The 26,510-nt window shown below is 39.5% G+C and overlaps 2 protein-coding genes across 6 annotated transcripts in view; one reads left to right on the top strand and one right to left on the bottom strand.

Annotated features, from left to right (window-relative positions):
- CD99L2 (CD99 molecule like 2) overlaps nucleotides 1-8,974 on the top strand; it is a 41,013-nt gene extending 32,039 nt beyond the window's left edge. For both annotated transcript variants that reach the window (XM_042479792.1, XM_042479791.1), the window contains 4 exons: nucleotides 203-247; nucleotides 864-983; nucleotides 2,676-2,741; nucleotides 3,457-8,974. In XM_042479792.1, the coding sequence (XP_042335726.1) occupies nucleotides 203-247; nucleotides 864-983; nucleotides 2,676-2,741; nucleotides 3,457-3,524 (299 nt within the window). In that variant the 3' untranslated portion in view covers nucleotides 3,525-8,974. The remainder of the gene's footprint in view (nucleotides 1-202; nucleotides 248-863; nucleotides 984-2,675; nucleotides 2,742-3,456) is intronic.
- Nucleotides 8,975-10,846: 1,872 nt separating this feature from the next.
- MTMR1 (myotubularin related protein 1) overlaps nucleotides 10,847-26,510 on the bottom strand; it is a 35,982-nt gene continuing 20,318 nt past the window's right edge. For all 4 annotated transcript variants that reach the window (XM_042479786.1, XM_042479788.1, XM_042479787.1 and 1 more), the window contains 5 exons: nucleotides 24,301-24,507; nucleotides 23,019-23,111; nucleotides 19,525-19,638; nucleotides 17,298-17,474; nucleotides 10,847-11,909 (listed from right to left, as the gene is read on the bottom strand). In XM_042479786.1, coding sequence (XP_042335720.1) covers nucleotides 11,751-11,909; nucleotides 17,298-17,474; nucleotides 19,525-19,638; nucleotides 23,019-23,111; nucleotides 24,301-24,507 — 750 coding nt within the window. In that variant the 3' untranslated portion in view covers nucleotides 10,847-11,750. The remainder of the gene's footprint in view (nucleotides 11,910-17,297; nucleotides 17,475-19,524; nucleotides 19,639-23,018; nucleotides 23,112-24,300; nucleotides 24,508-26,510) is intronic.

The raw sequence follows: 26,510 nt of genomic DNA, 5'->3' as shown, positions 1-26,510 counted from the left end.
TGCTTTCAGTTCTCCCTGCTCCAGTTCATCCACCAAACAGAATAATATCTTCCTTGCTGCCTCTTAGCCTAAACATTGGTCTCTGGCTCCAGATACAAATGGAGGACAGTAATCCTGAGCTACATTTCAGGGTGGTGGTGGTAACAATAACTAACCCTATGTAGTTGAGAAAGTGTTAAATAATTGTTGTTGTTATTTCTAGGAGGAGGTAGTGTCAGTGGTGGCGGAGACAGCAGTTACAACGATGGTAAGTGAACACTCTCCAGGAGTTAAACTGCAATTCCCATCACAACTCACTAGTTGTTGTTGTCGTTTTAAACCTTATTATTTGGTCTTTTTGTCCATATATTACAGAAATTGGTTGTGAAACAGACAGCCCCAAATTCATATCTCAACAAATCAAACAAAAATAGCCAGGATCCCATGAAAACTTATAATAACAAGCTTGCATGCTTCCAGTCAAAAAGGATTTTTTCCCAAAATAACATGAGAGGGTGCAGGGCCATATTGAAAGGTCCCTGTTGCATATACGAAATTATACCACAGTTGTGCAAAATTGTCTTCCGTTTCCAGTACTTCAGCTCATTTTAAATTGTGAATTGGTTTCTCAGCCAAGGTGTTATCCAGCCAACTTGAAAGTTGATAAGTTGGGAGATGTCCATAGGTGCACCCAGGATATTATGTCCTTTTGGTGTAAATTAACATTTCCACCCCAAAAAATGAATCTGAGAAGTACAGTCGTCCCTCCATATGTGTGGATTGAATCCACACTCTCACTCTTTATGGGAGGGACGGGCTGCTATATTTAAAATGGATGCTCATGGCCCTGCACACGCACCATTATTCTCTATTCTCTTTTGCAGGTGCCCTTGTGGAGACAGGGACAATTGCTGGCATTGTCAGTGGCCTCGCCATGGCCCTCATCGGTGCTGTGAGTAGCTACATCTCCTACCAGCAAAAGAAGTTCTGCTTCAGCATACAACGTAAGTATCTCCAGTTCCATATACACTGTGTGGCAGACTACAGTTGGTCCTCCACATTTGCGGCTTGGACTTTTGCAGATTTGATCATTTGTGGTTTTGATTAATATGTTATCTCTAGGAATCTCTAGATTCCATAGAGTTGTGCTGGAGAACTTACAGGTTCCAGAGAAAACACTTCTCTAGGCATCTGTAGATCCTCCAGCATGATTCTGTGTTCACCCTGTGACAAATTTTGACCATAGAGTTGCACTGGAGGACCTGGAGGTTCCTAAAGGTTTTCTCTCAGGTAAAAATAGTGGTGTTTTTTTTAATTTGTGGTTTTTCCACATTCACAAGAGTCCTTTACCCCTAACCCCAGCAAATGTGGAGGGACCACTGTACTAGCACTTGCTGGAACCTATCACAGGAGGGGATTTCAGTAAAAAGTATGGAGAATAGCAAGCTAATTCCAAATTCAGCTTAGATGGAGTCAGCATATCCAGTCTATTTCTGTTGTCAAGATTTTAGGGTAAGCTACAGGAGCAGAGAGATATTAAAAGACAGAAAAACAGTTACAGCATTGCAATTGAGGTTCACAGTATGAAAGCCCTCTTGCTTAAAACCTGTTGTTGGAACAAGCCGTAGAAAACAGGGAACATGGAAGGAAGATATGTTAAGTTTTGTGAAGATTTGATGAACAACTGATTCCTTCTAGCAGGTAAATGAGGCTGTTATGGTCATAAACTTGCAGCAGCCTTCATTTCCTGGTGGGAAGATTCAATGAAGATGCTGCACTTACTGTCTCCTGTAGTGACTGTGAGGATGAGTAGCAACTACAAGCAAGTAGAGGCTTCTATACATAGGCTTAGTTATAATAGTGGTACACCAAGTGTTTTGATGGTGATATGCATTACTCAGTCACCTTCCTTCAAAAGGTTGTTTTCTTGACATTTTTTTTTAGGATACAAGGATAATTAGGCCATTTCTACAAGTAAAACTACAGTTGTTTTAGCAATTTTAATTGAGAGAGACAATCTTCATTAGCTACATTTAAAACTGGCTTTCTCTTCTCCTGGCAATAAGGCATTCTGGGAGTCAGTGTGAAAATACCCTTAGACAACATTCATACAACTTTAAACTAATCATACCTTCAAGATGCAACTTCTGTCCATTTCTTGTCTGGGAGGGAAGTAACTGAGCCACAATTTAGTGTCTAAAAGAAATAGGTGTGTGCACTTGAGTAAATCAAGTCCTCAAGACAACCCCCATGTTGTTTGTTTATCCCATTAGTGATATTTTTGGAGAAAATAACTTTTTTTTAAAAAAAGAGAAGGCTTTGATAACACCGAGACAAGGCAAAACTTTAGAAAGAAGAAAGGAAATTAAAGTTAATTACAAAGAAGAATTAATTTAAGCCATCAGACATGGCATGCTGGGATAATGTCAGGCCTTAGATGCAATGCAAGGCAGCACGCGGTGGAAGCTGGCAAGGCATCAGCAGCCACTGAAGTGACTTTTATTGAACATGAAACTGCACTTGATGTTATCCTGGCAAAACACACGGCACTGGGGAGGAGGCACCGCTGTGCAGGAGGCACTGGGTTGTAGCGCACTGGCTAAAATGTCTAGATTTATACATGAGCATATACAGTAATCATTGCGTTTGCAGATGCTATTTGGGTAACAGTGTTTTCCGCTCTTCGTTACTTTCAGAGGGCCTGAATGCAGAGTATGTGAAAGGAGAAAACATGGAAGCTGTTGTGACTGAAGAACCTCAAGGTGAGATGTCTCTTATGCTAGAAGAGCTATCTTCTCCAGGCTGAGATAGTTCCACTCACTGTCTTGGAATGATAGCAAGCTAAGCATTTGTTTATTGATGGTTTGAACGTGTGGATTCCAGGTAAATTAAAGGGCAGTTTTTCTGTCAAGATGTTCCAACTGCCACCTAAAAGTTCTCCCGCAAATGTTCTTAGTGAAAATTGGAACATGTTCAAACCGTCAACATTGAGAGCGGGTTGCTTGGCCAATGCAGCTGAGGACTAAGTCGCTAGGAAGATTAAACTGCTCTGTTCAGATGGCATTGTCAAAACTTACACAGAGGAATACGAGAATCTGCTAGAGATAAGAAATACTCATTTCAGAAACATCAGTGAAACAAAATTGAGCTAGATTGATGTAATATGTATATTTTCTGGAAATGAAGTAATGGAATCACATCATTAAAGGGATTTTTCTATTGAGGGAAGCTATTTTTAATGACTTTTTAAAGGCATTTGCTACATAAATCAGAACCCAAGACTGGCTCATACAGTCAACAGATTCTGCAGATATGCAAAGCTATAAAATTACTATATAGTGACTATATAGATTGGTGCCTTTATCACATTGCACACCAGAATAGCTGACAAAGATGGGACACTTTGCTTGTGTTTTTAATGTTTTCTTAACTATTACATGTGGGTTCATGCCTTACTTTTCCTTCTTCTCTCTTTAGTTAAGTATTCTGTCCTAGAACCACAATCTGCGGAAGCACCTCCACCGCAAGAAAATGCAAAAGTCTGAATCCCGGGTTTGGGCTGGAAAAGAATCAGGCAATGGCAAACACAAAACAAAATACAAACACACACACACACGCTTCTCACGTGCTTGTAATTTAGCTTTTTACAAACATTTTATTTGGATCCAAAGCTATTTAATGTGCGTTCTTCTGACTAGGACAGGCTTCTTATTGTGGTAGATGGTAGGCTGGTTGAAATGTTTTTCAGGTTTTATTTTATGTGAAGAGTTGTAGGTTTACATTGACATGGTCATGTAGGAGTTTTGTCAGGTTGAATACAAAATGCAAAGGTGCTTCAGAGTGGTGTTTCATAGTAGAGGTAGAGATTTTTCATGAATGAGGACAAAAAAAGCAGCTGAGGTAGTGACTACAGGTGTGAGAACAAATGAAGTGCCTGTAAATGTAACAATCCAAAGCAAACCATTTTTAAAACCTTTGTAACATGACTTTCAGCCAAATTTTGGCTCTTGGCATAAGCATGTAGCTTCCACTATCAACAGTGAAAGTTACATGGGTGCTGGACGGTGGAGTTAGCCCTTTTGAGTAGCTAGACTTCAAGATATGCAAGTGCCTATAGAGGGGTAGGTCTTCGTTTGACAGAGACAGCAAGTGACCATTCCCCACATGCAACTGGGCTTCACTACAGCTATAAACCACCTGGTTTTTGCTACCAGAACCCTATGCAGGTAATAGTTGTGCATGCAGTGTTTCCTGTTAAAAACCCTGGAGATGTTTCATAAGATTAGAATTGACCCCCTACTTAACTGTGATAAACTCTCGGGCCGGCTACAGAAAGAAAAGCTATTTCCACCCTGCACAGTTTTGGACCAACAGCCTAAGGTTGCAGATTGGATTATCTGTTGCTCCAGGTTTTAAAGCATGCTGCAGTGCTTGGATTTCAGGGACTGCAAGCCCAGCTTAAACTGGTTTGCTGCACTAGGCCATCTGAGAGGCAATATTCCTCAGATCTCTCACACTTTTGCTGAAGGATGCTGTGGACAATTTTAATGTTATTGGTCTTTTCTTTACTGCCGATCACACTCCTCTAGTCATACGAATCCACCGCTCAAGTGTGGCATAGATAGTGTTTCTCAACTGATGATGCATGTAGTAGACCACATGCACTGTAATCATACCAAGGGAAATTAATCCCATCAGTAATGGCATTTGAAAATTTATATTCTTTTGTGTTTTCCAGTTAAGAGTAGTAGTAGCATCTCCTGCTCAACAGCAGCATTATAATTTTTCACCACTAATGGATTTATTATTTCTAACAAGTTAACTCCAGTTTTTAAATTTTTGTTAAAACATAGCATCAGTATTTATATAGGGAATATTCCATGGAGGATCATATAAATTTGCCCTCTTCTAATTTGGACTAGTAGAATTCACATACAGTTTCCCCCACAAGCTGAGCTAACTATCCAGAGAAAGCCAATACTCAAAACCAGTGGTGTGCATATGATCACTTCCCCCAGCATTTTTTTTTGGCCAATTTCAGGCACCTTTAGACCTGGGACGGGGGACACATATTTTGCCACCAGCCCTGCCAAAATTCTCTGGTCTAGACAATACAGTTTCAGTTGGGGGGGGGGGGCTCTCTGACATCTGAATGTCTTGATGAATGTTCACACCCAGTAGTTTCTCCTGACACCGTCCATCAACACACAGTAAAGAAACTGGATGTTTCCAACATGAATGTGATACAATAATTAATATTTAGGGATGACATTGCTCAGTGACTGATACAAACCCAATCTGTGCCATTTATTCCTTGCTATATTTTCTGAAGTGGATGCCCAACCTGGGAGATCCTGGTAGTTCTTTCTATGTAGGATATCATTAGGAGGAATCTTAAACTGAGCCACATTATTGGTAGTACAGACTTTCAACAGGAGTGCTTCAGCACTTGAGAGAGAGGTCTTTCCCAGCCCTGCTCCAGATCATTGACTAGTGATACTGTGAGCCTGGAGTTCTAACACTACAAATCACAAAGTATGCCATCGAACCAAGGAGTAACGGAGATTGCAATCTGGGCTATGGTTTTATTTTTGGGGTACATTAATAATGGCCCTGCATTTCAAAACTACTGTATAGCAAGGTGTACACTTTCATATCTTGTGAGGAAGTAGTGATGTTAGGGAACCATCTGGAATGGCGTTGGAAGTGTATGCATCGCCTTAAGTGTTGACATATCCTATCCACAGTATGTGTTATGAGGCAGTGGGGAAAAACGTGCAGATAAAATAAATCTCCAGAACTTGGTTTCATAGGGAGTCTTACTTATAGGTGTTTGTGCAGGGATCTGGGAATATTACTGTCCTATTCATGTAGAAATAGCCTTCTGCTTCAAGTGCAGAAGTTACTGTAGATCTGTGCCTCACCAAAAGCAGTGGATGAAAATCTTAATAAAAGCTGCCCATGGTTAAAGCCAGCCTGAGGGTTAGGAGTATAACTAGGTGGAGACATTTTACTCTGGGATCCTAGTGATTTCCGTGGAGCTTGCCTCCATGTGAAGCTTAAAACTTTAGCCTAGATGTTTGATGACACCTGCGCAAATTCCTTCTGCTCTGTTTTTGTTTCATAACACGCATTTCAAAAGCCTTACAGTAGCTTGACAGAAATGCCTATCTTTTTGAATGTATTTAGCTCTCATAATGCCACAATAGGCTCTTTCTGTGTGAGTTCTCATTTTACTTGTGGCTTCTATGGGATTAAAACAGGGGGGAAATAATTAAAGAAGGAATGTGGCGTACTTGCTTATTGTAGGGTGCTTTATACCTTACAGCCACTAGGAAAGAGGCCACTAGAATTGACTTCTGTATCATGGTACTCTGTGGCAATACTCCCTGGTGGGACAACCTTCACCAGAATAGGTCAAACCATCCAAAGAACAGCCTCCTTGAGCATCACCTCCAAAAGTGATCTGACTGCTTTCCATATTTGAGCTTGCCTTTAGATACTGAAAAAGTACATTTTTTAGGAAGGCTGTGGTTTGCAAAATTTGCAGAGCACAAATAAGTCCAACGCTGACAATACCAAGCAGCTGAATTTACATATTGACATACTTCAAACTACTGTAGCATATCTTTCTAAATTTTTTTTAGCTAAGTACATTAACAATTAGAGTAGCAGAAGTAGTGCATCTTTAGATAAATAATAAATGTTACTTCTATGACACTAGTATTTGCACTAGGAGTCATTTTCTCAGATAGATGAAGTAAATATAATTCCTTATTTCTTTTTGCCAATGATGGGAAATGTTTCTGTAAATGTAACTTGTCAATTTTGTTGTATTTCTATTTCTACTGCGGTGTCCTGCCACTGATCTGACTCTTGAAATACAGTGCATCTGAGTGAGTGTTTTAAAAATAACCCACTAACCACTTAGACATTTGAAATGTGTATGTATTGCAGATTTTTTGTAAACAAAACAAAACAAAAAACAAAAAAACCAATAAGTTTCATGAAGAAAAATACCAGGTTTTCATGATGTGCAAGTAGATTATTATCCTTTGTGCTACTTCCTTCCCCAAAGCCTTTTTATATGAATTTGGTAAATGGCTATGCCCTAATATAGGTAGAATGTAAAATTCAGAGTATAGAAATAAACAGCAAAAGGGAGGTACTGGTTTAGAATTCTGCAGCAGTACACTTCTGCATCAGGTACATGGGGTGATAAGTTACTAGTTTCTGCAGTAGTCCTTTCAAAAAGGGTTAACTATATCCTCAGAGACCCACTTCTGCCTCCCCAAATGATGGCTTATAAAAGCATTCTCTGTTCAGAGGTTTAATTCTTTTTTCTCTAGTTGCCTGGTCCAGTTTAGCACTAAAGGTACCTGTCACCCCAACTATTGCTGCTAATGGAGTCCTGGTGGCGCAGTAGTTAAATGGCACAACGTTGTAAGTTCGATCCTGGAGGGCTCCAAGGCTGACTCAGCTTTCCATCCTTTTGTAGGTCAGTAAAATGAATACCAAGCTTGTTGGGGGTAATTGGCTTACAGATTGTAAACCGCTTAGGGAGTGCTAGTTCACTGGAAAGCGGTAAATGTACTTGCTATATTGCTACTGCTAATCCCAGGAGTGGACAGACTCCCACTTAATATTATATTATAGAGCCCAGTACTAAATACTGACTCAGACTTGCTTTGAGAATTAAGGGGTGGTCAGCCTGGGAATTTGTAATCAGTAACCAGAACCAAAACTAACAAGCCATTTCACAATTTCTGGCTTTCCCACCCATTCCTCTTCTTTTTTTGGCGGGGACTGGTGGAGGCGGCTTCTAAGACAACTTGCCAGTTGTCTTAGAAGCCACTACTACCAGCCCCCCCCCCCTGCAAAAATTGACCCAGAAATCAATTAGTAAATCCTGATATGCAAAGCCAGAGGTGAAAGAATGTAGGAAAATGGTAACTGCATAATGGGACTTGTCAGGCGATCACTCTGCAAACATGCCCAATGACTTCAGAAATGTCTGCTGCTGAGAAAGGTTCAGGAAATGGGGGAGAGGGGGTATTTTTTTCAACCTGTTGCTGCCCCTCTTAATGTAGTGAAGCCAGGAATTGAACCTGGGACCTTCTGCATGCAAAGCATGTGCATTACCACTGAACAGTGACCTGTCCCCACTGGGACCTCCTTTCCTTTGTCTGTACACACAACCAACACCACATTTGGCTTTTCCTGCCTGATTGTTCTGTAGCAGCGCCAACTGTATAGTACTACACCTCCAGGTGGGATCCATTTCTGCTTTTCTACTCTGTTTTTTTATATTCATAATTAAAACTGTGTGCTGAAATGCCATATAAATAAGCTCCACCAGATGTTCCAGAATAGGTCAAGTGACAATGCATTAAAGTCTTCCATCAGGCCAAAGATGTATATATGACCCTTCTTGTGCCCTGAATTTATACACCACACACATTCTTGCAACTAGAGAAAAGAAGATGGCTAATTCTGTATCTTGCAAAATTATGAGAATACTGTTACCTTGCTTACGAGTTGGCTTGGTTTATTTTTTAGGCACAACATCTTAAGGCATGGCATCAACAGTCACCTTCTCTACAGCTAACAGCAAATAGCCCTTCTCATCATATATTATCATTGCCAATAGACTATTTGCTGCTGTGTGAATTGGTGCTCATCTGAGATAAGTGCATAACTTTACTAACAAAAAAGAGAATTAAAGCAAACAGATGAGAGAAAAATGCAGGAGAAACCAGATGAAAAGAGTAGATTGTGTCTAAAAGATGCCAAGCTTTTATTTGAGCAATATATATACAGACCTTTGACTGATACAGAAATGATTTGTCCCAGATGGAAAAGCTAGCATTATGTTATGAAAAGGCAGACTCATTTTACTAAAGTGCATATAAGAATTATGGGGGAGGGATATCCTCACTTGATTGCCGAACTACAAACTGGAAAATAATAAATGAGAGACTGACTTGTACAATAATATTGTGTGTATTTGTGTGTTCTTTGGGTGTCCATTTGTGCAGGCTGGCAAACAGTTTGGTAACTGAAGACCACATAAAGCTTCAAAGTTTCTCCCCTGAAATGGCAGCCACCTGAACCTGCTTAAAAGGAACTCAGAGGTTACATGACAACTGTGCATTCGTGAATCACCATTCTCCACAACTGCATATGCAAACACATATGAAATGTGTGATTCAAATGCACAATGAGGTTCTGCATATGTAACACAAAATAGTATTGCACTTGCAACTCTGTGTCTGCAACTTTCAATTGCTCTAGACAAAAATGTCCAACTGCCTCTATGGAGAAAGAGACACACTAACAGGATGCCAGCCTGTGTCTCAACCTGCACCTACTAAGAATGATTTCTAGTGAAGCAAAGCCCTCTTCTAGGTGAGAGAAACAAAGCAAGAGTTTCCCCCACCTTTTAAATGGGATGAAAATTATAACATGTTACTGCCTTAAATCATCCTTCCTTTCTGTAGGCTAAGCAACATTTGTGTGCTATTTGAGGAACATAAATTCTGAACATCTAGAAACAGCAGGGAATAGTTGCAAAGAGCATTGAAGGGACAGGTGGCCTAATCCCTGTGCTGAGGCATTTTAGAGATGTAAGAATGGGCAACTTCTACACCTTTAGCCACATCTCCTGCTGGCTAGCCCCTCTTGGAAGGTTAGCCATAGGAAAGTGTAGCCCAGCCCAGGGTGCTGATTTAAACATTGGTAATGATTTAAAAAACATTACCAAAAATATTGTCCCATCCCATCTCTGCAATCTGTACACAGACGCATATCTTGGAATTCAAGAGTTAAATCCTTACCTTTAGAACCAGTTTCTCCCTTCTAAAATACCTTTGAACTGCAGTTTTCAATAATGTACAGGGCTCCCCCGGGTTACGAATTTAATTCGTTCCGCGGCGCCATTCGTAACCCGAAAAGCATTCGCAAGCCGAAGCCCCATAGGCGCTAATAGCGAAAGCCGCGATTTGGTGCGAAAAAGCGCCGAAAAGCACCAAAATTTTTTTCGTAACCCGAAATAACCTTCGTAACCCGGAACAGTTTTTTTTAATGGATTTTTTCGTAACCCGGAAATTTCGTAACGCGGCGCATTCGTATCCCGGGGTACCAGTGTATGTCTGTCGTACAGCTCTAGGCCATGAAAATAAGTCTTAGTCTCATGTGCAACAACTAGTGGTGAAGGTAAACATTGCATCAGAAATGGCTAGTAAAATCTGGGCACAAAGTTAAAACTGATCAAAGAGAAAAGAACAAAGATTTCTAAAAATGGGAAGAGATTAAACCATGTTCTTTTTAACAGTGGCAGACAGGCTTTTTAAGCAAATGTGTGACAAATGAAATACCAACAGGAGACAGGGCCACCAAGGTACACCCCCAAAACCTTTCCCAGATCAGGAAGTACACAATAGCACACACAACAGCAGCAATACAAGGAAATACACCTTTGGTTTCCTTCCACATCTTGTGGGTTTTTGGCCACTAGTTGGCAAATTTTATATCAGGGTCACAAAGTCTTTTTGCTTGAGGGCTAGACTGGCACCCAAGTAAGCTGTGGCCCTGAACCAGAAAATGACATGGTTAGAGCCAAAAATAGTTGTCACCAGCACCACATGTACACATTAAACAGAGAGAAGAGGAGGAGACAGAAGTGAAGAGATAGCTGCCCCCCTTCAGGATGCTCCAGACACCTCAAAAACCCTGGCTCCACAGAAAGCCAGCTCTGTGCACCCCTTACCCTTCCTGATGGACCTGGGGTTCCCCTCTTCTGCTTTATAAAAACACAAATAAAGCAATCATTGTCTTTTTTAGAAGAAAAAAAAATATAAAACAGCTATTACAAAACCACAACAGTCTTTATTCAAGGAACCAAATTATGACTGTTCTAAAATCTTTTTATCTATCATCATCACAACCAACTACTTTCTCCAAAATTTGTGAAAAGACTATTTTCTGTACACTGTTTAATACAAGCATTTGGCCTTGCATAGAGGTGTATGCGGTAAAAATAGGGCTCCTGGGTTTTTGTTTGTTAACATGATATGATAGAGAAAATACTTGAACTTGCGATTCACACATTTAATGAGATGAAAAGGTTATTTAACCAAAATTTTGTATATAGATCAATGACATGACTGAGTCAGCTCGGCATCTGAACTCCTGTGGATGAAAGTGGACAATAACAATAAACCTGGAAAATAATTATTTAGTAATTAGAATTTCAAGGATAATTTTACAATGATGAGGGGTCTCACAGTTGGCAAATCCTGTTCATTATTCAAGGGCATATTTATTCAAAATATACAAATGCCTACAGTATTAAAAAAATTAAATCCATTTTCAAAGTGCATCAGAGCATATTCAAAGAAACATAGTATTTGATGTGGCTTTTTCTTCTCTAAGAAAAGTGTATGAAGTACCAAAGAAACCAAATAGGTTCCCCTTTCAGAGATCATGATCTCTTGACAGTCCTGTTGGGGTGTTGCTGGACCATCTTCCTAACGGATGAATTCCTGGTTTTCACCCAGTTTGCCGAAAGTCAACTTTCCTATTGCAAATTCAGTTAAGAGACACCAAGAAGACGTATATAAGAAATTCTAGCAACCCCCAATGTACAATGTTCAAGTAAACACTTTTGGCCTGGGTGTGATGGACACCAGGAAAACAGAAATGCTGCCTCGTAATACTCCAAAGAATGCACTGTCTGCATGATAGACATGTACCTTGATCTCAGTCCTGCATCAGACGGAGGTATGAACCGGTGTGGCTGCAGGAGATGACCCTCGGTCTGAAGAGGAAGAAATGGAGCGTGTGGCTGCTTCCCGCTGCAATTCTTCCACCCGCTTTTGAAGTTCGGCTCTGATGGCAAGGAGTTCTTTCAGATTCTGATGAATTGGCATCTGTTGGATTTTAAATAGTTTTTTTAAAGTAATAAATGAAATAATGTTTACATCATATTCCAACAAAAGAAATGCAAAACAGTAACTTGGTTCACATCCACCTTAGTCTAATACTGATCTTGTTCCAAGATTGAAAATATGTTAATTACTTCCATGCAGGGGGGAAAAAAGAGGGAAAGTAAGATCAAAATTGGCAAAAAGAGTTTAAATGGAGTAGCCTACATTTGAATTTCCTGAACACAACTGCTGTGTGGGTTTCAAGATACCAGAATGCTAATGCTGCTGTGAATTTAGTGCCACTTATGTGCCATAGTACCTGCAAGTAGTACCTGCATAGTACCCTTGCCCATGGTCTGAGCAAGGGAGAGCTCCCATCATTATGAGAGACGTTCTCCCCCACCTTGGAGTATGGGGCTGTATGTCTGCCAAAACTAGCCCCAAGAAATTCACCTGCCCAAGGCAGACAACAAGATGATACCCTTCCTCATGAATAAGTCTAGAAATTTTGGTCAAAAAATTGACCCCAAAAAGCTGAGCTGATTTACCCACAGGTCAAGGTAAGTATTGTACTTTAACCCTTATTAAAAAAAGGAACTATCTCCTGGTAAAAGGTGAGAGTGTACTCTGTCCTGCAAACATCTCATCCATCCAGCTTTTAGTGTGAGCACAAACAGTTATGCCTGCTGGAATTTTTTAAAGTTATAGGGCATTGTTTTCCTTTGCTTCATCCTTTAGATCCTTTGTTACGTGGCCCTAAGTTTAAGCCTTGCCTTATCCCCAGGTCATATCAAAATCCGTAATTTTGGACCCAAAACTTGCCCTCGACTTAGACATGAGGTCGACTTATAGTCGACTATATACAGTATTTTATTTTATTGCAAGTGAACTAATTAAAAACAATTTGTAAGTCTCCACTGCTTACAAACATTCTGTAAGCTTCCCCCAAGGAACTTCTGGGAACATCTGTGTGGCAACACAGGGAAAAGGAGTAAGAAACAGTTATTCAATGAGCTGTTTATAAAGTAAACAAACTACAAACATGCATCTCGGAGAAAGGCAAGCATACCTCAAAATACTATTCTCAAGCTCAACTGTCCTGCACAGCAGGGACAAAATTCTTCAATAGAGCAAATGAAGTGTACCCCTCTGAACATGAGGCTTTGCTTTCACCACTGAATAGCTAGCCCCCTTTCATGTCTAGAATGACCAAAGCATCCTTGGGGGGCAGGTTTTTAAAGCCGAACGAGCCAAGAAAAAATCTAACCAATGTCTGGTTTATATTCCAATGGATCTCTTAATAGTGCTTTCCTGAAATAGGTGTGTATCTCTTTCTCTTTGTGAATTATGAGTGTCGCCATGGAGGGCTTATGGTCTGCTGCTAGGCAACGCTTCTCAAACGTTTTCAAGTCTGCAGCTGAACATGCCGAATGTAGAGAAGGAAGGGAGACAAACCCATGCCTATGCTCTGTTTCAATTTTACACATAAAGCCATTACTCCAAGGGTGGACAAAATGCTGGTCAGATTTCTGCACCCAGCACAATTTCTTTTATGGATGCAGGTAATTATTCATGGCCTAATTTACCTGAAGAATTACATCAGCAACACTTGCAGTTTTTCCTTAAGTAACTTCATTAGGCTATGAGTGAATTCAAAGTCATTGATGCCAATAAAAAAAAAAGATTAATCTCTCCACTTTAGTTGCAAAAATTAACTGACTGCTAAAGGTATTGCTTGCTCCCCTTTGTTAAGAAACAAAACAAAACATAAAGGTTTCTTGATGGTTTGGAAGTGAGGAGGAAGGATGATGACAACAGAAAAGATACTACACTACAAAGGAGAGGTTCAATTGTAGAACAAGGGGCTACATTTTAAGGAATGACCAATTCATATCGCATTTGACTCACTATGTCGTCATTTCTACTCTCCCCAGGCAGTGTTTGATAAAAATACATATACAGAACTGAAACTGTAAAGGTAATTTTTGGACACCCTATATCTACAAGTAAATAATCTGGACAGAACCTGTGGGTTTATCGCCACTGATGACAAACTGGATTGCATTAGTTGCAACCATTGTTTAAGTCGCACCCCACTTGACCCAGATGAGTGCACAAGTACTCCTTTTGCTTTAGGTTAGCAATTATAGCTATTACATTTCTTGGTTTTATGAAATGCTTAATAAACATCTTACATTGCTCACATGCAGCTAACTGTAAGAACCTAACCTGCGGATTGGGTTGCGCCCCAGTCCAATGGTCAAGACTGCAACATTTCTGAAAAATGTGATGAATCTAAGAGGCTCCTGCCTCTGGACCAAAGTGATCACAGATCCAGCAGTGCCTCCACTAGAGGAAAAACCCTTCCTTTTCAAAATATCTAAATTGAGATGTGTATGGAGACTGCACCTATTTTCTTCTGCTCTTTCAGCATTGTGAAGTGTGTTGGGATAACAAAATCTATGCCTACAAGGATAAGCATACAAGGCAGTATAATAGCCACTCACTCACAGTGTTACCCACTCTTAATTGTATGGAAGTGACTGTATATTCGTGCATTTTGCTTTAGCAACTAACTCAAGGACAGTCATTCAAAAGAAAATTGTTCAGCAATGAATGCATGTCTTTTTCTGTGGGTCTTTTTGAAAAATGACTTTAGTGCTGGGAAGGAAGGTAGCTGCAGAATGACAATTTTAAACCCACTGCTTGATTTACAGCCTGACCCTCTCTCTTCCATGCTCAATCCACTTTCCTCAGGGGCTGGAAGCAGAAGATAATGGTCTCCCTGTTTCCAAACAACAAGCTTGAGAGCCATCCCAGTTTTCATCCTTGTTATGTAAAGCGCTGTGCAAATTCTACAGCCCTGTATAAATATATGTTAATAACAATAATAAATTCTCAACACACATATTCTTTTTTTTCTGGTCAAAGAGGGTTTTTTGTTTGTTAGTTTTCTAAAGCTCTGTGGGACCTGATTGATCCAACTATCATGGGAGAAATAAAATAAAAATCTCCGTCAGATCAGGCCTACACAATACATGATCCACTATGATGATAGCAACTCACAAGCCATGCATGGAAGACCCGTGCTTGGACACACACTTGTTGTGTGTCTTCAAGTCGTTTCTGACTTATGGTGACCCTATCATGGCGTTTACATAGCAAGTTGTGATACACAACTTGTGCAATGTAGTCTATTTGATGAGTGTTGTATTGGCCTGGTTTGTCCAATGAAGAGTGAGGGCTCTATTGTCTCTCCATGCTTGCTGAACTGCATTTCCCAGCAGTCCAAATGAGAACTGTCAACAGTGAAGTATGCTGGGAGTTGCAATCCATCATATGAAGGGTCATATCATTCTCATTCCAAGAGTGAGGAATTACTACAGGAATTAGGCCCAAGAATACAGAACTATCTACAAACTGGCAATGGCTGCTCAACTAGTCTAAAAAGCAGGATGGATATAGCTTGAAAAAAACTCAGGTGTGAGGAGGCAAAATAGTGTTTAAAATGCAAAAACTGAGGCCCATAACAGCAAGCCCACAGAAAGAGCTATAATGCACTACACTCTATTTCTTACACAGACGTTTTCCCCCAACACTACCATGCTTGAAACATCTTTGATGCAGTATTTCCTTTTGAAATGTTTTGGTAAGATCGTAGGGCATTTCTCAGTAACTGTTATGATGACAACATATAAAAATAGTTTCAAATATGAGAATACTTTCGGCAGGAACGAAGGACATATTTTTTGGCATCTTTAGCAAGTGGCATGTTTATGTTTAGCACCAATGGCAGAGTTGCTAACCAGAGCCATTGAGAGAATGCTCTCTCATCTAAGATTCTTGTGATTTTGCATTTTCAGTAGACTGTTATTTTTTTTAAAAGAATCTGCCCTGAGGAAAGAAAAGCTGAAAAAATACTCAACTACAAAGGGTGTTAAGGTACTCGAGAGAGGGGATAGGCACCTTTAATAGCAGTCATAAAAGGGAAGCTTGCTTTGAAAAAGGAGGGAAAAGAAGAGTCAGCACAAATGGTAATCTAAACTGGCAACAAAATGAGGCTTTGTAATAGGTCCTAAGAGGCAATTTTTGATAATGTAGCTTGCGTGCCCAGTATTTCCTACTACTCCAGCAAGACAAAGACACAATTAGTTCTAACTGGTAATAACAGTTGTTGTTGCTATTATTATTATTATTAAATTCTATTTTTATGTTCACTTTTTGTATGCTTTTAATTGTATTGTTCTTTTAAACTCTGAGCTGCTTTAGGTCACAATTTTGGGGGAATGGTGGGATAGAAATAAATACTAGTAGTACTAGTAGTAGTTAATAATTCTACTCTTGAAATTTGAAAGAGGAAGTCCACTGCCAAAGTTTGCATGAGAGCCATAACAATTGTACTTCAGCATAAATAATGTAATAAACCAAGAGTATAACAGACATAGCCATCACCAATTATAAAAAAGTCCCCCTCACAACAGACTGAAGGCTAATTTGTAGAGACTTATTCATATATGAAAGCTCTCATTGAAAGATCATCACAAAATACAGCCAGAGTTGAGTGAAGCAGCAATGAAAAACAAAGTGGTACAATGTTATGATCCAGGTCCAGCTGGACGCTGCTCACTTTGACCTGGGCTGCTCCTCCCTTCTTAAGGCTTCCAGATCATGTAGAAAAGGAAGGTATATCCCTTAAAGCTGGATGGAGAAATCCTGTCCCATTGTTGATTTCTCCAGCCTGTTCAAGGACTTGCAAGTGTAGCCAGTCTCAGCCCATGCTGGGAGTTTGGGATGTGAAAGGAGCAAGATCATAGTGTTTCTGAGTATCTCCAAAGTTTGGCACAGAGCCTGTCTGACTCTATCCCAAATGCCATCTTGTGTCTCACAGGGTTTGACTAGTAACTAAGGCCAGCCAATATTCTGCGGTCCTCTCACAGATCTTTTCTGGACTCTGGTGCACTTTTTTTTTCATGTGAGGTCATATTAATTGCCCAAACATTTTAAACTGTTTTATTAGGCTAGGCAGTGTTTAGTGGCTGTTTTATGCATCATCTTTCTTGTGGTGATGGTGATCATAGTGGTTTCAGACTTTTATATTTTCATTACATTCTGTAATGCACCCTGGTACCACAATATGAATGTAAACATTTGAATTTGTAAGTATTATAAATACAGTATTCAATCAATATGTTAAATAAAGCTGCATTTCTATAACGCAACATGTCAACCAGAGAGAGAGAGAGAGAGAGAAAAAAAGTCAGCAAGTCTAACCTCAACCAATCACATTTCTTTCATTATTTTATCATGCAAGCAAAGCCCTGATGATTTTACCATATTTTTAATTTGGGGGCTGGGGTGAGGGAAGCAAAATCTCTTTGCAACAAAGCATACCTGAGGTCTCATTCGTGGATTCCATCGTACATAATAGTTTACCCACAATTCCAAATGGCTTAGACTGGCGACTGGATACAGGACATGGTTTTCGTAATTTACAAAGAAGGGGTTACTGAATTCATCAAGCTGACTATTAACATAGGACCACAGAGAAATAGTCCTGGTGCTTATTTCCTGAAGGGGACAAACAACAATTTGTCAAGCATGCATGCAAAATTATACAGCAATATAGCATTTTTCTACTCAAGAGAGTCATTTCAACAGCAATCAGTCACTTAAGGAGCCCATATGTCTCCTGTGGAACTCCCACCCACCACAGAAGATTCTTTAGGCATCTCTTGGGATTCTTCTTAGGCTATGCCTAAGAACTGCTACAGGATGAGTTTCCCTTATCTAAAATGCTTAGGGCCAGAGGTGTTTTGGATTGCAGAATTTTTCAAGTTTTGGAATATCTGCATTTACATAATGAGGTATCTTGTAGATGGGGCCCAGGTTTAAACATGAAATTTATTTTTATTTTGTCTACATCTTATACACATGGCCTGGTTACCGCTACAATTCTTCTCACAGAGAGTAAAGGTCCTGTGCAGTGTCATAGCTCAATGGATGATATGACAACTTCTGCTTCAAAAAGAAAACCTATGATCTATTGCAATTTGGCGTTTAATATGCAAAGCTATGCATCACGTTTCTATATTAAGGATTTTGAGATGCTATATTCCTATAATAGCTTTCTGGTGCTATTGTTCCAAGAACAGCTGCATTTTGATGCAGATACTGAACAACAGTCTTTACTGATGGTCTGTCAAGTTCAACTTTAGTGGATAAACTTAGATTTAAAATGAGGCATTTTTATCTCCCTGGAGGATCAATTAAAATGGGACAGACATTCAGGCATGCTTAAGAAATAATGGCTTTGGAGTAACAACAGTGTACTTTTAAAACACTCAACACCATCAATCAATGGAACAAATGATACTAAAACTAACAAAATAAAACTATGTAGATGTCAGCAAAGAAAAGCACCATAATATGGAATCAATGCAGTATTTTAGAAAAGGGGTATAATCCTATATTTTCCAGACTCCCTATACCTGCCTAAATGGGGAGCCTTTAATTAAATGCCCATGTTTAGCTTTATTCAAAGGGCTTTTAACATTCTATCACCAAACTGAAACATCACTATAAAGCCATTTATTAAATCAATGTTTCAAAATCAGAATTCTTATCAGCTTCATCTTGCAATTTTATACTCCTCCAATGCTATAAAGCATCTGTTTCCACTACAGTTGTCTCTTAAATTGCATTTTTTTAAAAAAGAGAGCTGCATTAGATTATTCATTCATGAGAGGGAGCTGTCTACAAAGCACATACTTGGTAAGAATGTATAATTCAGCTCCATCTTGTGGTGCAATCATGCAATTTGCTGTACTGAATTAGTGACTTAATCCAGATGAATTCCAGAGCAAAAGCATAAAGATGCCATTTGTATAAATGTTTCTCTTCCTAGAACTAGGGGCAAGCAATTTTATTATGTCATATAACTGAATAATATGTGCCTTGGGTCAGTTCCCACTAAGAGAAAAGTAATATGTGACTCAATGTATTAAAATGGATATTTTACCCAGGATCCTTCTAATTAGAAAATGAACCTAGGACCCTAAACATGCTAAGTATATGATCTTGACACCAACCTATGCTCCCCTGCTTTGGGTTTCATAACATCACACATTACTTTATACCTTGGAAGATAGGACAGAAGGTATCTGAAGCTTTAACTTATCTTACTAAAGGAAAGGAGAATGGACAAAGAAGTGAACAAGTGAGTAATCTGCTGAAAGCAATTTGTCTCAAATCCTACACTTTCCAGACTCGGAAAGGCAATGACTCTAACACCAAGTGCCACTGAGGCTCATTTATGAATAATACAAAGAAAACCAAATCACAGAGAGGAACAGTGTGTCTGTCCTTTAAGGGACACACACTTCAATTTCAAATTATGACTTGGCATTAGTCACGTTCACAGTTTTGGCTGGCAATGTTAACTAGAAATGTGTTTTGATCAATTATGATTTGGTGATACCTGGTAACTATTTTTGCACATCAAGAAAAATATGAAAATTCATTTTTAGGTGGCATTTGAATACTTTCAGCTCTGCAGAACAAAGAAAACCACCTCAAAATTTCTTGTACATCTTACAAAGTCATTACACAGCTGATTTACCTCTTTAACTCGCTGATGTTCAGAATTGTACAAAAAGGTGCCAAAGAGACAGCTATAAAGATGATCCAAAATGGTGATCAAAAACAGCTCGTTGAATTCAAAGGCTGCTGGAAACTAAAATAATGAAATATTATGTTACATTCTTGTAAAAGCAGTCCCTTGAACCGTGCCATCCCACCTCCTTTACTCACACAGAGTAAAACCTCAAAGAAACAGTTAAGTTTTATGATCTGACTGATGAAATCTTGTCAGTCCTGGGCAAACCTTATCTTGGAGGAGATGTTCAGGAAGATCTCCAAAGGCCTAACTTTCCAAGGACACAAGACTCTCTTTCAGATTGCAGAATTTCAGTGCATGTGTTATATAATACAATACAATCCTTGTAAAAACGGTACTAAAAATAGCCTGTGATTTGGAATTCTCCCTTCTACCATCCTGTCTCTTCCTTCTGGAGAGACATCTATAACTGCACATGTAGATGCACACATTACACATAGGAGAGAGAAGAGAACTTCAGATGAGGCAACTGGTGAGGCTTTCTGAATTCCCAGAGTGGAAATAAGGACCCTCTTTCAGGGGCTCCATTATTCACAAATGCATTTTTCTAAAAAAAATCAATTCTCAGCTCAGTATTTCATTCAGACAAAACTCATTCTGAAACATATTTCCATCTGTTGAGAGGTGCATTACACATCATAGGAATAAGTCTAGTTTTATAAGTTGGCTGTGCTATCTGATAATAAAGTGTAGTACACATAACCTGCAAATTTTGATATGATACGTAGAACTGTGTATGTTATACATTTCTCGTATATGTAGAACTGAAAATATTTGGGAATTTCTATGGGTGCTATTGAGATTGTGTCCATCTATCTGTGTTCTTCTTCATTTCTCTCTCATGAGCCATTTTTATGCCGTGAGTTCAAATGGGCTTATCTAGTTACCAGAAACACATCTGGGCAAATTGGTTGCTGTTACTTTTATTTAGTGGAAAATTTTCTCTGTGGCTTTTATCATTTTAATAATACTTTACCAGATGGAAACTTAACATTTTATATTGCAATGTGTGTATCGAAAAATTAAAACCCCAAAACCCACATAAAATATACTTAGAGGGAGAAAAAAGCTTGAAGAAGTGGGGTTGACTGTCTTCTAATATAAATCAATTATTCATTTTAATGTGGCAGCAGTTGATATAATAGATGGTGAGATAAAGGATAAGTTGGTTTAAACCTCATCAACCAGCAATGGGTTTGTCTTAACTCTTCTAAGTACAAGATAGATAAGCCGTAAATTATACAAGGGAGAAAGGTTTTTTTCTCTGTCTATGAGGATTAGGACACTGATAAATGGTCAAGGTATTAAGATGGACATTCTCAAAATATAGATATATGACAAAGCTGTCCTATAGACCATGTTCCAATTTTTCTAGGTTTTTTTTCCCTCACCTTGCCCTAGCTTTTCATGTTTATTTCCAATATTGTCAGATTCAGATATTGCACACATGTGGAACTGACAAAATCATTTCACAGCCTTTTACTTGAGGGAAACTGAACCTTTTATAGCAACGAGAGAGATTTTACAAAAAAACCCAAAACAAAATCAGAAAAAAGCTGTTCTGAGTTAAGAGTCTTGCCTCAAATGGCTTTGTTGATACCAGATGTTTCAAATGGTTTGGATGCTTTTCTCCTACAAAAGATCTACAAAACTTTCCTAAGAGGAAGCCAGCACCCAGTGTATTTTAACTTCATCCTTCTACAGCAAGTGGAGGGATACTGGGGTCCAAAACACACTGCAGAAATAATCCAGTCTGAGACCCCTTTAACTGCCCTGGCTCAGTGCTAGGGAATCCTGGGAATTTTATTTTATTGTGGCATCAGAACTCTCTGACAGAGAAGGCTAAATATCTCCCAAAAATAACCAGAACAGTTAAAGCAGTTTCAAACTGAATTATTTCTGCAGTGTGTTTTTGACCTGGGTCTAAAATGCTAAATAAAGATGACCTACAAAATAATGTAGCAGAGAAGACCCTCAAGCCCTGTGGCCAAAACCCCCACCCTTCTGGGGTGTCTCAGATGGCTATGTCTTCCCCAGTGGAATAACCATTTGGTGGCTTCTCAGCTTTTATATCAGCTTTCCCCCATTCAATAAAAAATTAAACCCTTTCCCAAAATTTAGCTACTTGTAGTTAAGAGCTTTAATCCAGATGGTATTTTTAACCTATCCTTTTACCTCTGACCCTCTTCCCACCAATGGAATGCGCCCCAAAATGCCTCAGATGAAAGCAAATGGATCACACTTTAGAAACATATTTGAAAAATATTTGTGGAGGAGGAGGGAAGCAGCAGAAGTTCCCTCATTTACATAAGCTCCTTTATTACCTCTCTGTGATAATTACATTGAAGTAGCATTAATATTTGCTTCAACCTTCCTAGACTTAATTTGCCTTGGGGAATTTCAATATAAAATAAGATGTGCCTAAATATGTGCCTTTATGATACTGGGTGATGGTGAAAATATCTCAACTACCATCCACTTCTGTTCTAAACTTTTTCAATAAATGCCATGCCTTATTATTAATTTGTCTTGAATAAGCAAATCTCAGACTGAGTATATATTAATTAGATGTCTTTGATATGTAAAGTAGATAGCACATCACTGGGAGGTTGTGGGGAGCAGCTTCCCAGGCAAACTAGCTTTGTAAACAGAAAGGGCAAATTTACCTATTCCCTGTAAACCCAAGGCAACCAGAAAAATTCTATGAAGTGTTTGCTCTCCAATTTCTCAGCTACTCTTACTTTGAAATATATTATTGGTTTGTTACATTAACGAGACTGTATCATGAAATTAACATGGCTTCTAAAATACATTAGTCTTCATTCTGTTATCAGACACCAAAAGAAAGGAAGGAGGGGAAAACAGGAAGTAAGAAAGTAACTCAGTCCTCAAGCTCTTCATCCATCAAAGATGCTTACTATCATCACCAAAAATGTTGCGGTGCTATTCCAGAGAGTCACTCCCGCAACCTCTACAGGCAGGAAGGCATAGAAAACTGAAAGGGAATTAAGTGAAAAACCAACCCCATTCTGTAAGTAGACCCTGGGGCAGCTTTTCCACCCGTGGAATTCCACTCATGGGATCTTAGGATCCACTGTAGGTGATTCATAATCGTACAAATTATGAGGCCCTCGTGTTTCTAGAGGTGTTTCTAATGCACACTCCTACACATACTTACTTGGGTGTAAAGCAACATGGAACTCAATGGTGCTTACCTCTGAACAAGTTCCAAAGTATTATGCTTGTATGCTTTTGGTCACAAAAGACACATCTAAGGATTTCTAAGCCACCACAGGTTTAAATGCTTTCTGCTCAGCATGTACTTCATTTTATCCTGTGTTCGCTGAATTACATAGCTCCATGATTCTGTTGTCCAAAAGGAAGTATAATGTCTGTGTGCATTAGAAATGTTAACGGTGTTATAAACATGTTCTCACCTGCTTTGTCATTTGCCAAACACAATCTATGAACTGAAGGAAGATGGGTGATCTGTCAGCGTCAGCATGATCATTGTCCCCATGACCTACTCGCTAATGGGGCAAAGAAAAAAAGGATTGTTTGAGTGAGAATTCTTTTGTCAAATGTATTGATTTCGAACAGCTTTTTAAAACCCTTTAAGAACAATATATCAAAACAAGTAGATTTCTTCAAGCAATTAAATTTATGCCCAGGATGGTTTGTGGCATGTTCTGCTACTGCTGATTTTTCTGGCTGGCCCATTCTGCAGTGTCTCCCGTGTTCCTTGATTCTTGTTTACACACCGCGTTTGGTAGTCCCTATGTAGACTTGTCCGCAGCTGCATGGTATGCGGTAAACCCCTGTGGCTGTGAGAGGGTCTCTGGTCCTTGGCTGAGCGAAGCATTTGCTGGATTTTCTTCGTTGGTTTGTAAACCATTTGCAGGTTATGCTTTCTCACCACTTTGCCTATTCTGTCTGTGACTCCTTTGATGTACAGTAAAAATACCTTCCCTTTGGGTGGCTGCTTGTCTTCACTCCTCTGGGTTTTCCTGGGCCTGACAGCCCTTCTGATGTCTGAGCTTGAATAACCATTAGCCTTTAGAGCCTGGTCCAAGTGCTTCAGTTCATCTTCCAAGAAGTGGGGTTCGCAGATGCGTTTTGCTCGGTCTACCAGGCTGTCAGGCCCAGGAAAACTGAGAGGAGTGAAGACAAGCAGCCTGGTAGACTGAACAAAACGCATCTGCGAACCCCACTTCTTGGAAGATGAACTGAAGCACTTGGACTGGGCTCTAAAGTCTAATGGTTATTCCAGCTCAGACATCAGAAGGGCTGAGTTTATTCCTGACATTTATTCCTAGAAGAGTTTATTCCTGACATTTCGCCAGAACAATACAGATTAACATGGGAATCACTCCTCCCCAGTAAATATATACCCACTCTCTTCCAGGTTAGCATTCTCTGAAGATAGCAGCCACAGATGCTAGTGAAACATCAGAAATAAACTCTTATAGAACTCACACAGCCTGAAAAACCCACAAAAAAACAATGGATAACTGCTTCAGTCTGAACAGAGACAAGTGAAGCCTCACTGTGACAGTGTGTGTTAGGAAGAATGGTTTCCTATGTTAACTATTTACTGTGACTGTAAACAGTGGGGTATGGGAATGGTTATATAATAACTGTTACTTCCAGTTTCCAAGTATTTTTATTTTTCCAAACTGTGGTTTCTTTTTTCTATCTTTAATGTCATGTTACACTTACCATTGCAAAACGGTGTCCAAAACTCATCCACTCCTTCTCTAAGAGAGCCTCAAAACCTTTGATGGTTCTGTAATGACCGTCCAACATCAGCATGGCTAAAGAAGTTAGCTGAGCTGTACGGTCCCAGCCATCGCTGCAGTGTACCACCACTGAGGTTTTACCAGATTCAATTTTGTCAGCAATTCTCACTGCACCAGCAAGAAGCATCTTTAAAAGCAAAGAATAATTCCACACTGAAATAAAATTGTGATAGATGAACTCTTGTCGCTAAACACACAAGAAGCCTTGGAAAGCTAAAGGATCACCTAGGTTAGCCTTGCTTTTCCAACAAAACAATTAATGGGCATAACAAATAAGACTCGCTAACAATCTTTCCGCATTGTCACTTTTGGACATGAAGGTTGAGTTAAGAGAACTTGGCTAATAGCTGATAACAGACCTATCTTTCATGAATAATATAGTTTGAAAATCTCAAAGCACTGAACACATACAGTAAACTTAATGCTGCCAAATTACCCAATGTAGGTAGAAGAAAAAAAATCCTAACAAAGCATTTTCCCAGACCTAGTACATGATTTGAATTATCTGTAAAGCAAGACAACTGGAATCTTGTGAACTTTCTCCTAGAACAGACTCTGCTGAATGTTATGTTGCCAATAAACTGTTAGCAGTATGTTTCAATATGCTTACCAAGATACTAGGTACATCTTATGGTCTTATATGGTGTGTACTATTCCATGGATCCATGCCATGAATTGCTGGGAATTAAGAAATTAAAACTCCCTAGTTTTATCAACATCAAGGAATGTGATAAAATAAGGAAGTGAAAGCATCAGATTACATTTCTAAAAATAAACATACTGTACTTCCAATGAATTCGATGTCCAACTCTATTAGAACATAAGGAATTTGTGCTCTGAAATACAGACAACTTAGAGAATAAACTATGACACAGCTTGACATAGCTGGAAAACTATGAAAGTCTGCAGTGTTTACAAATGAAGTGGTTCTGGTCTTTGTCCAAGAAGAATTGTAGTCCCCATGGCAGTCTGCCAGAGTGAGGGAGATGGGGGTGGCCAAATGGATAATTTGTTTAGGTGCATGTGCCAAATTTTCTGTGTTGCAAGGAAAGAGAGCCTTGTCCAAGTGTGAAAATGATCCTTGTTGCTGTATCTAACAAAATAATGAGAGACGATGAAGCAGAATATGTAGCAGAGCTGTCAATCAGGAATCCCCCGGTTCAACAGTTACCTCTGTACATTCATTGAATAACCTTAAGTAGACTACAATCTTTCCACTTTGGGCCCACAACTGCAAATTGAGACTTAATCCAGACAAGATGCAGATACTTCTGGTCAGTCAAAAGGCAGATCTGGGAATAGGGATTCAGCCTGTGAGGATGGATTACACTCGCTCTGAAATCTCAGACTTGTTGCTTGTGTTCCTAGAGAAGCCAGATTTGACTACACAGACACATGGCTTGACTTGACTATTTGGACTACTCTAACACACTGTATATGGGACTGCCTTTAGAAACGGTACAGAAACTTCAGCAGTGCCAAACTGCTGCAGCCAGAATGCTGACTGGGGCTAGTTACAGGGAACATATAAGATTTTTGTTGAAACAGTTTCATTGGACACAGTTCATTTCTAGGCACAATTCTAAACGTAAGCTTTAAGGTGAGACTACCTGAGAGATTGTATCTCCTTGTATGAAACTTCCAGAGTCTTAAGAACCTCACTGAAGAGTCTTCTCAGTCCCACTACCATCACAGACCCATCTGACATGAAAGGGGACCTTCTTAGTGACTGCTCCCAGGCTTTTCAATTTTAACCCACAAGAAGCTAGGCTGGCCTCCTCTCTGCCCTCCATTCACTTCCAGCCAAAGACCTTGACACTCAAACAGGCATGTACAGTGGTGCCTCGGGTTACGAAATTAATTCGTAACGCGGCCGCTTTCGTAACCCGAAAAGCCTTCGTAAGCCGAATTGCCATAGGCGCTAATGGGGAAAAGCCGCGATTCCGTGCGAAAAAGCCGAAAAAAGCACCAAAAGTTTTTTCGTAACCCGAAAAAACATTCGTAACCCGAAACAATAATTCCCTATGGGATTTTTTCGTATCCCGAAAATTTCGTAACCTGGGTATTTCGTATCCCGAGGTACCACTGTAATGTTTATTTGGCTGCAGGTTATCTTTTTTTGGGGGGGGG

The sequence above is a fragment of the Sceloporus undulatus genome, chromosome 7 (assembly GCF_019175285.1).
Source record: "Sceloporus undulatus isolate JIND9_A2432 ecotype Alabama chromosome 7, SceUnd_v1.1, whole genome shotgun sequence".
NCBI classification, from domain to species: Eukaryota; Metazoa; Chordata; class Lepidosauria; order Squamata; family Phrynosomatidae; genus Sceloporus; species Sceloporus undulatus.
The sequence above is the reverse complement of the archived record's forward strand: the minus strand, read 5'-3'. Positions and strand labels throughout refer to the sequence as shown.